The following is an 11454-nucleotide window of genomic DNA, read 5'->3' as shown; positions in this document are numbered from 1 at the left end:
GCGTAGAAAGAGGGAATAAGCTACTCCTGCAGACGAATAATTTGCTTTGTACACTTCAACAGAAACAGTAGAAATGTGTACCAGTTTAATGTAAAACAATCAACGTATCCCAAAATGTGAAGAACTCTCATAGCACATACGGCACATATAATCTCAACCACATTTGCATGCCATACAAGAGATTTGATAGCAAAGGCAGCGCACATGATTAGTTCATGTTGTTTTTACTGGGGTGTACTTGTCAACGACCAACCAAAAACGAGGTTGTTAAAGTACATTTATGGACAAGTGTGTGAAAGTGAATCACTTAAAAAAAAAAACTTAAAAAACACACACACACACATACAACAGTTTTATCCACTAGGGGGCTGAATTACCGAAGAAAACCAACGAGAACATAACGCATCTTCCTCAGATTGCTTCTTCTGATGTCATCTGCAGGAGAAACGTCACAAATTTCTGGTAAAGTGTTTTTATTATTATGCCGTTTGTGTGTGAGAACGGATATGTGATGAGTAAAGACTTGATGTTGTGTAAATATTAAGCTAATGCCAATACTGCTAATACGCTTTCAGAGCTGCAGCAAATATTAAAGCCAGTGGTTCTCAGTGCTGTTCCTGGAGGACCTCCTGACAGAATATTTTCATTCCAACCCACACTGCTTTCAGTCTGCCACATTCAAACTTCACCTAAGCCTTTGAGCTGGTGGGTAAACAAGCTTCGACTTGTTTACCCACCAGGTAAGTTTACCCACGAAGCAAGGACTTCGACCAGGTGATTTCTTTTAAGATAATAAGACTTTAATGTGAGCAGAAATGTGAAGAGAGGCATCAAAAACAAGATGAAAGACCACTTGAAACCAAGGGATAGTATTCTCATCAACAGTTAAGTATGCAGGTACTAAAACAGGTGATCTGGTTAGGGGCTTTCAGTTAATACAGCTTCTGTTTCTTTGAGGATCATAGGGAAGTGAATGTTTATTCATCTCAGGAAATATACAGTGAAACTGATAGTCTTTGAAAGCCATGTGATTTACAGTAGAGGCCTGATTCAATTAAATTCAAATCACTTTATGTATAGCCAAGGGGCAATTTAAAGAGGCATGTGGAGTACCATAGCAGTCATTCACACATAACAATAAATACTGAATAAAAGGACATACACACACAAAAGGCATTAATGCTATGTGTTCTAATAAAGTTCCATTAAAAGGTTCCATTAAAAGTCCCATTAATTCTTCTACAAGCACCACCGCCTCCATTTCTGAGTCTTCGGGATGCAAAGTTCTTCTGTAAACTATTAGGGAACATCTGAAGGATAAGTCTGGGTTTTCACAGGGGCCACTGAATGAAGAGCGGAGTTAAGGATCATCTGTTTGACACAGGCAGAGCTAGTAGACTCCAGAAAATAAAAAATATTAAGACCCTTGAGATTATTAAATTGTATAAATCACCCAACACACCAGAATGAAGAGTGAGATTCTTACAAACAATTTTATAATTGGACTCCAGAAAATCAGATTTGTGAAAATATGAGAGAGGTGTATTTTAAACTAATAGATCAAGTGTTTGGCCTTTGTTATGGGTAAGAACTATAATATGTATCAGATTAAAACAGGAAGTTTACCAATTTCACATTTAGGGATTTCCAGGGTTACTGGCATGAACCTGCAATATCATAGACATTACGAACACAGAAAATTAAGTCAGAGAACCTGAGAATTCTTCTACAAAACCAGAGCTTGGTCTAGGAGGACAACGATTAAACAGAATTAGAAGAAATTCACCAATTACTATCAGGGCATTGGATTCAAAGGTCTTAGCAACAGGAAGAATATGGCACAGATATGGCTTGGAAACGCTTGGCATAGAACAGCAAGGTTGCCCCCTCGGCCCTGACATTCCCATTAAAAGGACAATGCCCTGGCATTAATTCAGACCTAAGCAAGCCAGTTTCATTTTTTTTCCTCCCGGGTTGGAATCACAAATGAGAAAACAAGGTACATCTCACACTACATTTCCCAGGATGCTGTATAGCGTAAACTGGTTTTCTAGGTTTTGGTTATTGCAGACTTCTAAACCAGCTGGTAATACAAACTCGTACAGGATGCTTCTTATCCTTGCTGTGGCCATTTAGGAATCAGGACTTTGACTTCTGCCCCTGTCGCAGTGAAGTCCCGGCAAAGTTAGAGTTGGAAAGGGTAGTCCTGTAAGTATTGTACCAGCAGGCGTGGCAGGGGCAACTGTGTGGGAGCAGGGGCAGCACGGTTAATTGCGAGGCGTGCGAGGTGCTGCAAGGAGGGACAGGTCTCACGTATCCGCAGCGGGCGCACCAATCTGAGTGGCACGGTGGCGTCACTGAGCGTGAGGGCAGGTGGGGCCATATGTCCTCCAATGCTGAGCGGGCGTCGGGGCCTGGCATAATTCTGCACCAGCTCACCTATGCTGCCAAAGCCGGGCAGAGACTGTTTGCTCTGGCAGTTGGAGTCCAGGCAGAAGTGGCCGTGGCTGTACTTGATGCGCACGTTGGTCGGACCTCGGGCCGTCTTCAGAGACAGAGTCAGCATGTAGAGCGGGTGGCAGCTGTCCCGCACCAGGAACGTGCCTTCCAGCTCGTCCCGAAGCAGCTCCTGGGCCTCACCAGCTGACACAGGCCCCCAGTACCAGCCTACAGGAGAAGACAGGTTCTGATGGCCTAGTTTCCATGGTCACCTCCATTCCCGTTAAATTGCACCAACCAGGAAAAACCAAACATATTAAACTGCAGGAATTTGTAGGTAACACAACATTTTGTGCTAGCAAAAAGAAGTTTCATAAAATGACCTCAAAATTATGACTAGAAGTAAAATTCAAAGAGATCAAATTGGCCATCATGAAGCTATCGTCTGCATGCAAATTATTTGTAGCATGTGTCCGTAACACTTACAATCTGGTAATCACAATACAACTCACATGGAAGGTAGGACACTATTAAATCTCTTATGGCATTTACATGCAACGAGGTGCCCAAATAGATGCTTGGATATGAGGAATCAAGAAGTGTAAAAACAGCAACGGTAATGGACCCTGAAGTTAAAAAGCTGCTATAAAAGATTAGTCCTGAGCAGCACTCATTCAAGAACCACTTACATACAGAGACGTACATACAGATCATGAACAATCAAAGCATTTCCGTACATAAATGATGACTGATGGTTTGCCAGTGGCTTCTGGGTTTACAGTGTATTTAGATTTATTTACGACAGCTCGGTAAAATTAATTTTTAGAATAACTGGGTGAATTTTAGCCAACACAAATTCAATATGCCAATGGGCGTGGTAGCCTCAGGTTTGGGGGCGTACCTGAGGCGTGAAGCTGGTGGAAGGTTCGCGTGAGGTAGCGGAGGTCCTCTGTGGGGTCCCAGAGCCGGGGGTTGCTGTCTAGTGGGCTGTCTGGGGTGTCCAGCTGAGGTGCAGGTGATGCTGTGTCACACATCATGTTAGGTTCTGCTACCCCATTGCTGTGATGAAATGTGCTCACTTCCTCAACCGCTGGCTTTGGGTATGTGGTCTGCAGCAAGGTTCTCAGGCTGGGGACAAGTTAAAAGTCAAATTATTTTTAATGTACTGCCCTTCATAACATGGTGGTTCTACGTCACTTAAAATATCTAAATAGATGAAAGAGATATTGAGGATTGTCAGGGTCAGTGCTATGTGTTCAGTCCCTGTTTGGCCAGCAGGTGTTGCTAGCCATCCTGTTCCCTCCGTTATTGTACTAATCCCTAGTGTGTTTTCTGGGTTCCAGTTGCTGCTGCATTGCTCAATGGGTTGGGTGTGTAGCAGAAAGCCAATAACCTGATAGTAGTGGGTTGAAGGACAGCCTCACTCATGTTGTTTATTGGTTTATCCTTAGTTTAATATTGTTTACCCCTGTGTTTATTTTGTCTTCTTTATGGTTCCTTGTCCCTGCCTTGGCTGTTCTGTGTTACTTGTTTCTTGATTTTCTCCTAGTGCAGTATTTCCCTGTGTTTCCTTAGTTTCAGGTCTAAGTTCCTTAGTTCTGTGTTCATTAGTGTTAGTTTCTTCACCTGTGTCTTGTTGCCCTGTGCCCTTGTTGATTGGTTGTTTTGATGATTCACACCTGCCTTTTGTCAGTCCTCATTATCATTGTATTTAAGTGCCTGCTAGGGGTGGGTGGTACACTGGTGTCATAGTCATTACTGGTGTGATTCTGTGCCTTGTTATGGATTTTGCACTACACCGGTAACACCGTGAGTCTACAGCCTAATTATACAACAGCCTGCTTATAAAAAAATAAAGCATTTTGTTTTCTTCAAAGCTTCAGTTGTAACCTGAATGCTTGTCTTTATATAGTATATGTAACCAGTTTATCTGCATTGTGTGATTTTTTTTTTTCTATTACACACAAATCAACACCTTAAAAAAACTGATTTTGTGTAATTATATGTTAGTGTCAATCTCCCTTCAGCCTCTATGTGCTTTCTGTGTTCCCTGGCCTGCCACACAGCTCAGTGGGCTTAGCATGGGGCTTAGATTGTGAATCTGACTTGTGGGGTCAAAGCTGGCTAGAGACAGGTCTCATCTATTGTTATTGGTTATCAGTGCTTTGCTGTTTTTGGTTTTTTTTTTTGCATTTGAGTTGGTTTGTTGTTTTTTTGCTCCTTGTTCCCTGTTTACCCAGTTTTCCTTTGCTTTATTTAACCCGTAGTATTTAATTTTTCCTAGTCTCCAGTGTTGTTTAATTGTAATATGCCACACCTGTTCCTTGTTTGCCCTGAGTCCTTGTGATTGGTTAATTGGTTATGATTCTCACCTGTCAGGCATTGTCTTGATAAGTGCCTGTTCTGATTCATTTTTTTCCCCCGATGATTCATTGTACTTGTATGTTTGTGTATTAGATGCCTATACTAATATTGCACTGCATGGTTTCCCTTGTCCTGCTCCCCAGCAGTGTTAAGTTATTGTTTCTTTAGTTTGTTAATCAGTGTTTTTTCCCCCTGTTTAGTTCTGACCCTTGGTGGGCCTTTTGTTTTGTAGTTTACCCCAGTGTGTTCCGTTTACCCCCTTTGTTTTAAAGCCTGCCTGCACCCTGCCTCGGCATGACAATTATACAAATTAAACAAAATAATCTGGTTACATATATCCATCCATCCATTTTCCAAACCGCTTATCCTACTGGGTCATGGGGGGTCCAGAGCCTATCCCAGAAGCAATGGGCACGAGGCAGGGAACAACCCAGGATGGGGGGCCAGCCCATCGCAGGGCACACTCACGTACCATTCACTCACACATGCACATCTATGGGCAATTTAGTAAGTCCAATTAGCCTCAGCATGTTTTTGGACTGTGAGGGGAAACCAGAGTACCCGGAGGAAACCCCACGACGACATGGGGAGAACATGCAAACTCTGCATACATGTGACCCAGGCGGAGACTCGAACCTGGGTCCCAGCAGAGTGAAGCAACAGTGCTAACCACTGCACCACCATGCCACCCCGGTTAAATATATATAGTAGCAAATTAAAAAATAAAACATATTCGCTAAATCAGCATATGTATGCGCCACTGCCTTCATGGTGCGTAGTAAAGGGCACACCTACCCAGTTAACACTAGAACCACCTGTCTCCTACGCCAATAAATATCAAACTGCTTTAACATTCAAACAAGACATACTTTGGCTTGTGCAGCCCTTTTGTTTGCGCTAATGTGCCGTTAGTGTTAATAACAGCAGCGCATGTAATACTCTCCACCAAAAACCCGTAATGTTCCTAATAGAGTGGCTGCTCTGTCCTGAAACTGTAAAGCTTAAAAGTTCTCAAAATGCAGTATCTTATAAAATGTTTGATAAATATACGTAGTTTATTCGTGACTTAATTCAGGTTCGTCAACATTTACGTTATTTAACAACTGTATAAAGTTATTTTTTTTTTACAAATCAACTCAGGTGTAACATTTAAAAAACATGTTTTCAGGGTTGCCAACTCTCACAAATCTGGCGTGACACATTTTCAGACTCTCACGCTCATGCAAGAAATCTTACAGCGAATCTATATTATTCCATTATAAACCAAAGAATAGCTACATCAAAAGCACTGGGGCAGTTTGCAAACCCTAAAAACTATTTAGTAGTAGTAGTAGTTATTGTCATCTCAACCATATACCTTAAAGCACACAGTGAAACGAAATAATGTCCTACAGGAAGCAAAGGTGCAACGTACAACACATCAGGACGACAGCACAGTCTGACAGATTGACAACGAGGAAAACTGGGGGGGGGGGATAAATGATACCTGTACATATATCTCTAAATATACATGCACATCTACTGCACCTAAAAAATAAGATAAACTATCTAAAAAGACTTTTAGGAGGGGGAGCACATCAGAGGGGCTGTGGCAATACAATATACATTATATAACAATAGACTGTACAATAGACAAATATGCTGGCAGTATAGTTAGTGTAGTTAGTGTACTGCTGTGCAATTTCCTTGTGCAATTACATTGTGAAAATATGAGCAGTTATGCAAGTGTGCAATACGAATAAAACATTTGTTTGGTATAAGGGGAGTTAAGGATGTTAAGGAGACAGTTCAGTGTGGAAGGGGGCAGCATGGAGTTCAGGGACTGGTCTGCTTGGGGAAGAAGCTATTGCACAGTCTAGCAGACCTGCTCCTGATGCTGCAGAATCTTCCTTCAGATGAAAGGGGGGTAAACAGTGGGAGGGATGGTAGGGGTCACCCACGATGCTGGTGGCCATACGGAGGCAGCGCGAGGTGTAAATGTCCTGCTGGGTGGAGAGCTAGCGATGATGCACTCAGCTGTCCGCAGACTCCTCTGAAGGGCTCGACTCCTCAGTCGGCACAGAAAGTGCAGGCGCTGCTGGGATCTTTTTGTCTGGGAACTGGTGTTGATGGTCCAGGAGAGGCCCTCTGTCATGTGAACACCAAGGAACTCGGTACTCTTCACTGTCTCCATTGTGGCATCGTTGATGCAGAGCGGGGAATGGTCCTTCTGAAGTTAACAATCAGGTCTCTTATCTTACCAACATTAAGAGACAGATTATTGTCCTTGCACCTGGCTGCTAGCCGTGGCACCTCTTCTCTGTACGACATGTCGTCATTGTCCTTGATGAGGTGGTGTCGTCCGCAAACTTGATAATATGGTTCTGGAACTGGAGGTGCAGTCGTGGGTCAGTAGCATGAAGAGCAACGGGCTCAGCACACAACCCTGGGTGGCACCTGTGCTCAGCGTGATGGTGGTGGAACTGGTGTTGCCAATCTGGACCGTCTAGGAACTCTCAGTGAGGTAGTCCAGAATCCAATTGCAGCTGGAGGCGTTCAGTCTGAGCAGGTCCAGCTTACCGATAAGCTGCTGAGGGATGATGGTGTTGAATGCTGAACTGAAGTCGATGAACAGCATTCTCATGAGATGAGATGAGAACCCTTTATTGCTGTTGCGATACACCATGTCACTAGTCACAAGTACCAGCGAAAAAACTGGCCATCAACCCGACCATACATATACACAAACATCACAGTAGGGGGTAGACAGGTCGGGAGACAGGGGCAGACAGAGAGAAGAAAAGAAACAAAATAGTGGGGGTTATGGTGTTCTAGGTGGAACAGGGCCAGGTGAAGACGTTGAGCTCTGAAACTGTAGCTTTATTTGAGACATGTCTGATGGTGGCACTGCGTGACAACAGCCTGGCTCAGGCAGGTGTTGAAGATGGTCCTTAGGACAACAGTCAGCTGATCAGCACAGGCTCCGAGCACTTGGCCAGGTATGTCGTCAGGTCCAGCAGCTTTGCATGGGTTGACCCAGGCGAGAGTCTTCCTCATGCTGGCTGCAGACAGGAAGAGCACCTGGTTGTGTGGAGGCGGGGTGATATTTTCTGCACTGACTCCGTTTTCTGGTCCTCCAACCTGGCACAGAAGGTTTTGAGTGTGTCTAGTAAGAGGTGTTGGTGTGCTGTAGTCCGTCATGGCTTGGATGCCCTGCCACATGCGCTGCGCATCTCTCGAACAGAAGTGCTTCTTCATTTTCTGCCCATACTCACGCTTTGGTAACTTGCAGCCCCGGGACAGATTAGTTCTTGGAGCTCCGAGTGCTTATGTCATCATTCGCTCTGAAAGCAGCATACAAGGTTTTTAGCAGATTATGAACATCTGCTGTAAATCCTGGCTTCTGGTTGGCACGCACTGTGACAGTTTTGGTGACTGTGACATCCCCGATGCATTTGTTGATGTAACCAGTCACAGTCACAGCGTACTCATTAATGTCTGTGTGCTGGCCAGTTGTCACCGCTGGTGGAGTGAGCATGTAGTGTGATCAGAGTCCAAGGTGGGGACGGGGATTGGGAGGGGGGGGGGTTGCTCTGTATGCAGATCTGATGTTTGTATAGACCAAATCCAATATGTTAAGTCCTCTGGTCGGAAACTCGACATGTCGGTAGAGTTTGGCCAGTACAGTCTTTAGGTTTACATGATTGAAGTCCCCTGTGATGATAAAAGATCTGTCCGGGTGGCAAGACTGCAGTTCACTGATGGCCTCGTACAAGTTGTGTAGCACTTCCTTAGCATTAGCTTTGGTGGCAATATACAATACAATACAATAATAATGAAGGTGAACTGTTGTGGCAAATAATGTCTGCACTTCACTGCTGCACTTCAGTGTTTGGAGATCATAGTTGTGTTTCCACACCATTCTGTGTTGATGTAAACACACGGTTTTGGAGGATGATTCAAACGTCATCTTGGTTCAGACTGCTTTTATCCATAAATAATTTACTAAGCTCTGAAGTGCAGCTTTAGCAGAAACGCTGAGGTACTCTTTGCGGTGAAGGGAGACATGAAATTACTATTCTGTAGCGATGTCGCGGAGGCGTGGTCTTTAAACCAACACCAATAAAGGCAAAACCAGCCATTTTCCAGTTTTCTCTTTACGATTAGTCTAGTCAGATTTGGTGAAACCAATCCCGTTTTATTTTTTGTATTTTCCGTCTAAAATCGAAAAATGAGTTATACTCACGTACACGGACCAACACCCATTTGTTTTCCAGTTTAGAATGATTTTTTTTAAATCATTGGTTGTATATTATGGGAATTAACTAAACATGCATGAGGCTTAAATAATGGATGGAGCTTATATTACGTATTGGTGATATAAAGATTTGCAGTGCCTTATTGATGTTAGTGGCTGAGCAGTTAACATAACGGCAGGAACAGATAAACATATCCGTGGAACTATCTGACACTCACGGGCACTGACAGACCCACAGTAATTCTATATATAACTCATTTTAAGTGTTGTAGGCATATGTCCTGTGGTTTACCAAGAACTGAGACTCTAACGGATGCCCTCATGTAATAATAAAGTTTTCTAATGTGACACAGCTTCAAGTTTAGAAAGTGAATCTCTCCTCCCAGGCCAGAGATTCCTGCGAACCGCTCGACTTTATGGGCAACTGAATTCCGATCTCATCCTGCAGTCCCAGATAGTTCAGGGTGGGTTTCTTTCCAAGCAAAGACTGGTGTAAGCTACATTAAAACTGAGTATGAATTCCTATAAACAAACAAATAAGTATATAAATGAATCCATTCGTATAAATATTCGGAAGCATAATATTTTAAATGTTGTTTAAATGTAGGAAGGCAGTCTGTTCAACAAAACGGTAAAATTGGGAAAAAATCTGCAGCACCCACGTTTGGCACAAAATCACACTGTGAAGCATCAAAATACATATAATATAAAAAGCAGTACCCCCCCCCCCCCCTCACCACCACCACCACCACCAATATAACAATATAATTAATCATAAACTGTATACTAAAAGCAGAAAGCAGTGTACAAAGCCAGCTAGGGGGACATCAGTACTAGATATAAAATCGGATATGCGTATGTCCTTGGATTGTCGGGGGAAGCTGACATTAATCCGAATTAATTAATGAACGAACTTCATGAGTGAATGCCCGTGCAAGTTTAAACAAAACGAATATTGATCAAAAGACAGTGCGGCTCTGAAACAGTGCCACATAACATGATCGAAAGAAACACGTAAGCACTTTTAGAAACATTAATATTGAAATGGCAGAAGATAAACGTATGGCTTCCACCAGGGCGGTATTACGCCTGCGTTTCTTAAATTCGTTTATTATTAAAAATAAATAAATTTACTCCCACGGGCCAGAAAATGTGCTACCTTTTCTTAAAATTAGTATTATGAAAACATAGGTGGACATCAGGGAGTATTTGCGAAGCACATTTTAGGATTTATGGTAATAAGAAATTCAGGTAAGGGTTGACAGTAAAATATTGATAAACCAACAAATCGGCTGCTAAACAAACTTTCAGCTTTCGGTTTCTGTTTCCTTATTCCTCTGCGGTCATTCTCAGAAACTCCCAAATATTATAGGCGTACTGTTCGTATTACACAGGTCAGACATACTTATTAACTTTCATAAATAAAGCACAATTCAGTTGTGGCACCACTTTTGGTGGTAGTAGGAAATTTTTGTTTTTGCCGACTGTATGTAAAATGACATAAAATAAAATAAAAATCTTATGTTAAGAAAATGATATAGTAGGAATGGGATAAAGTGTATAATTTACCACCTTACAACTATTATCTATTATCTTATTAACTATTATCACTCTCGACCAATTGCTTACCTTTGTATGCACATAATCATGACGGATAATATAATCCAAGTTTGAGATCACGCGGGATACGTTTCCTTAGACAAGATTGGCACACTGATTGGATAGAGCAGCATTTATCTGTAGGAAGTACCGAGTCGTTAAAAAAAACCATAGGGTTAACAGTCTTCTACTATAAAGCTGTCTATAAAGTTTATATAACCGATCCCATAGCTCGGCGAGTCCGGAAGCTTTATCTTTTGGGCTGCTGAGAGTAAGAAGCGCAGACAGAAAGTGTTCGTGAGCAACTGACTACGTACTGATTTGGTTTCATGTGAGTCGGCTGAAATTCCTGGAACCGGGTTCTCGGTACCGCTTTGTACGTGTGGCCCCCGCAGCCCACGGGGGACTTCCAATCCCGTCTGATAACATGGACTCACAGTCTGCAATCTCTCGTCTGATGGGCTCGACGGGCGCCCTGATTAGTGCTGCAGGAGTTCTTTTTTTATGGAGCTTTGGTTCTAGGAAAACGGGGCGGTTCTGCAGATCATCCCCCCGTTTTCTCGGAATTTGTGGATTAAGTATACAGCTCTGGCTGTAGGTGGCGCCATTTTAAGCGCAAAGCAGGTCTAAAAACAGCACTTTCACCCAGGGCTGCCCCATGTATGAATGGTATGAACTGTACTTATAATGAAGTGTCGCTCGTTTTAACACACTTGTGTGCGGTTTCAGCCGTAATTTGAGGACCTTATTTACTCTTCATATAAATACACGAGTTGATTCAATCTGAAAAATAGATTTGTATATCAAGAACAAGA

The 11454-nt window shown here is 42.8% G+C and overlaps 1 protein-coding gene across 4 annotated transcripts; it reads right to left on the bottom strand.

Moving 5' to 3' along the window:
- Positions 1 to 778: 778 nt before the first annotated feature.
- LOC125747739 (cytokine-inducible SH2-containing protein-like) lies at positions 779 to 11166 on the bottom strand. 4 transcript variants are annotated; one of them, XM_049023210.1, is made up of 3 exons: positions 10957 to 11166; positions 3341 to 3567; positions 779 to 2667 (listed from the first exon to the last, which is right to left on the bottom strand). In XM_049023210.1, exons 1-3 carry the CDS (start codon positions 10968 to 10970, stop codon positions 2186 to 2188), a joined length of 723 nt encoding a protein of 240 aa, XP_048879167.1. In that variant the 5' UTR covers positions 10971 to 11166; the 3' UTR covers positions 779 to 2185. The 4 variants fall into 4 exon arrangements, with proteins under 4 accessions (XP_048879167.1, XP_048879166.1, XP_048879165.1 ...); XM_049023209.1 differs by having other exon boundaries at positions 10670 to 11163; XM_049023208.1 differs by lacking the exon at positions 10957 to 11166 and adding an exon at positions 3833 to 5474.
- Between the last annotated feature and the right edge of the window lie 288 nt (positions 11167 to 11454).

This window comes from Brienomyrus brachyistius, chromosome 8, assembly GCF_023856365.1.
Source record: "Brienomyrus brachyistius isolate T26 chromosome 8, BBRACH_0.4, whole genome shotgun sequence".
NCBI lineage: Eukaryota > Metazoa > Chordata > Actinopteri > Osteoglossiformes > Mormyridae > Brienomyrus > Brienomyrus brachyistius.
Note: the sequence above shows the minus strand (reverse complement) of the source record. Positions and strands in the feature narration are given on the sequence as shown.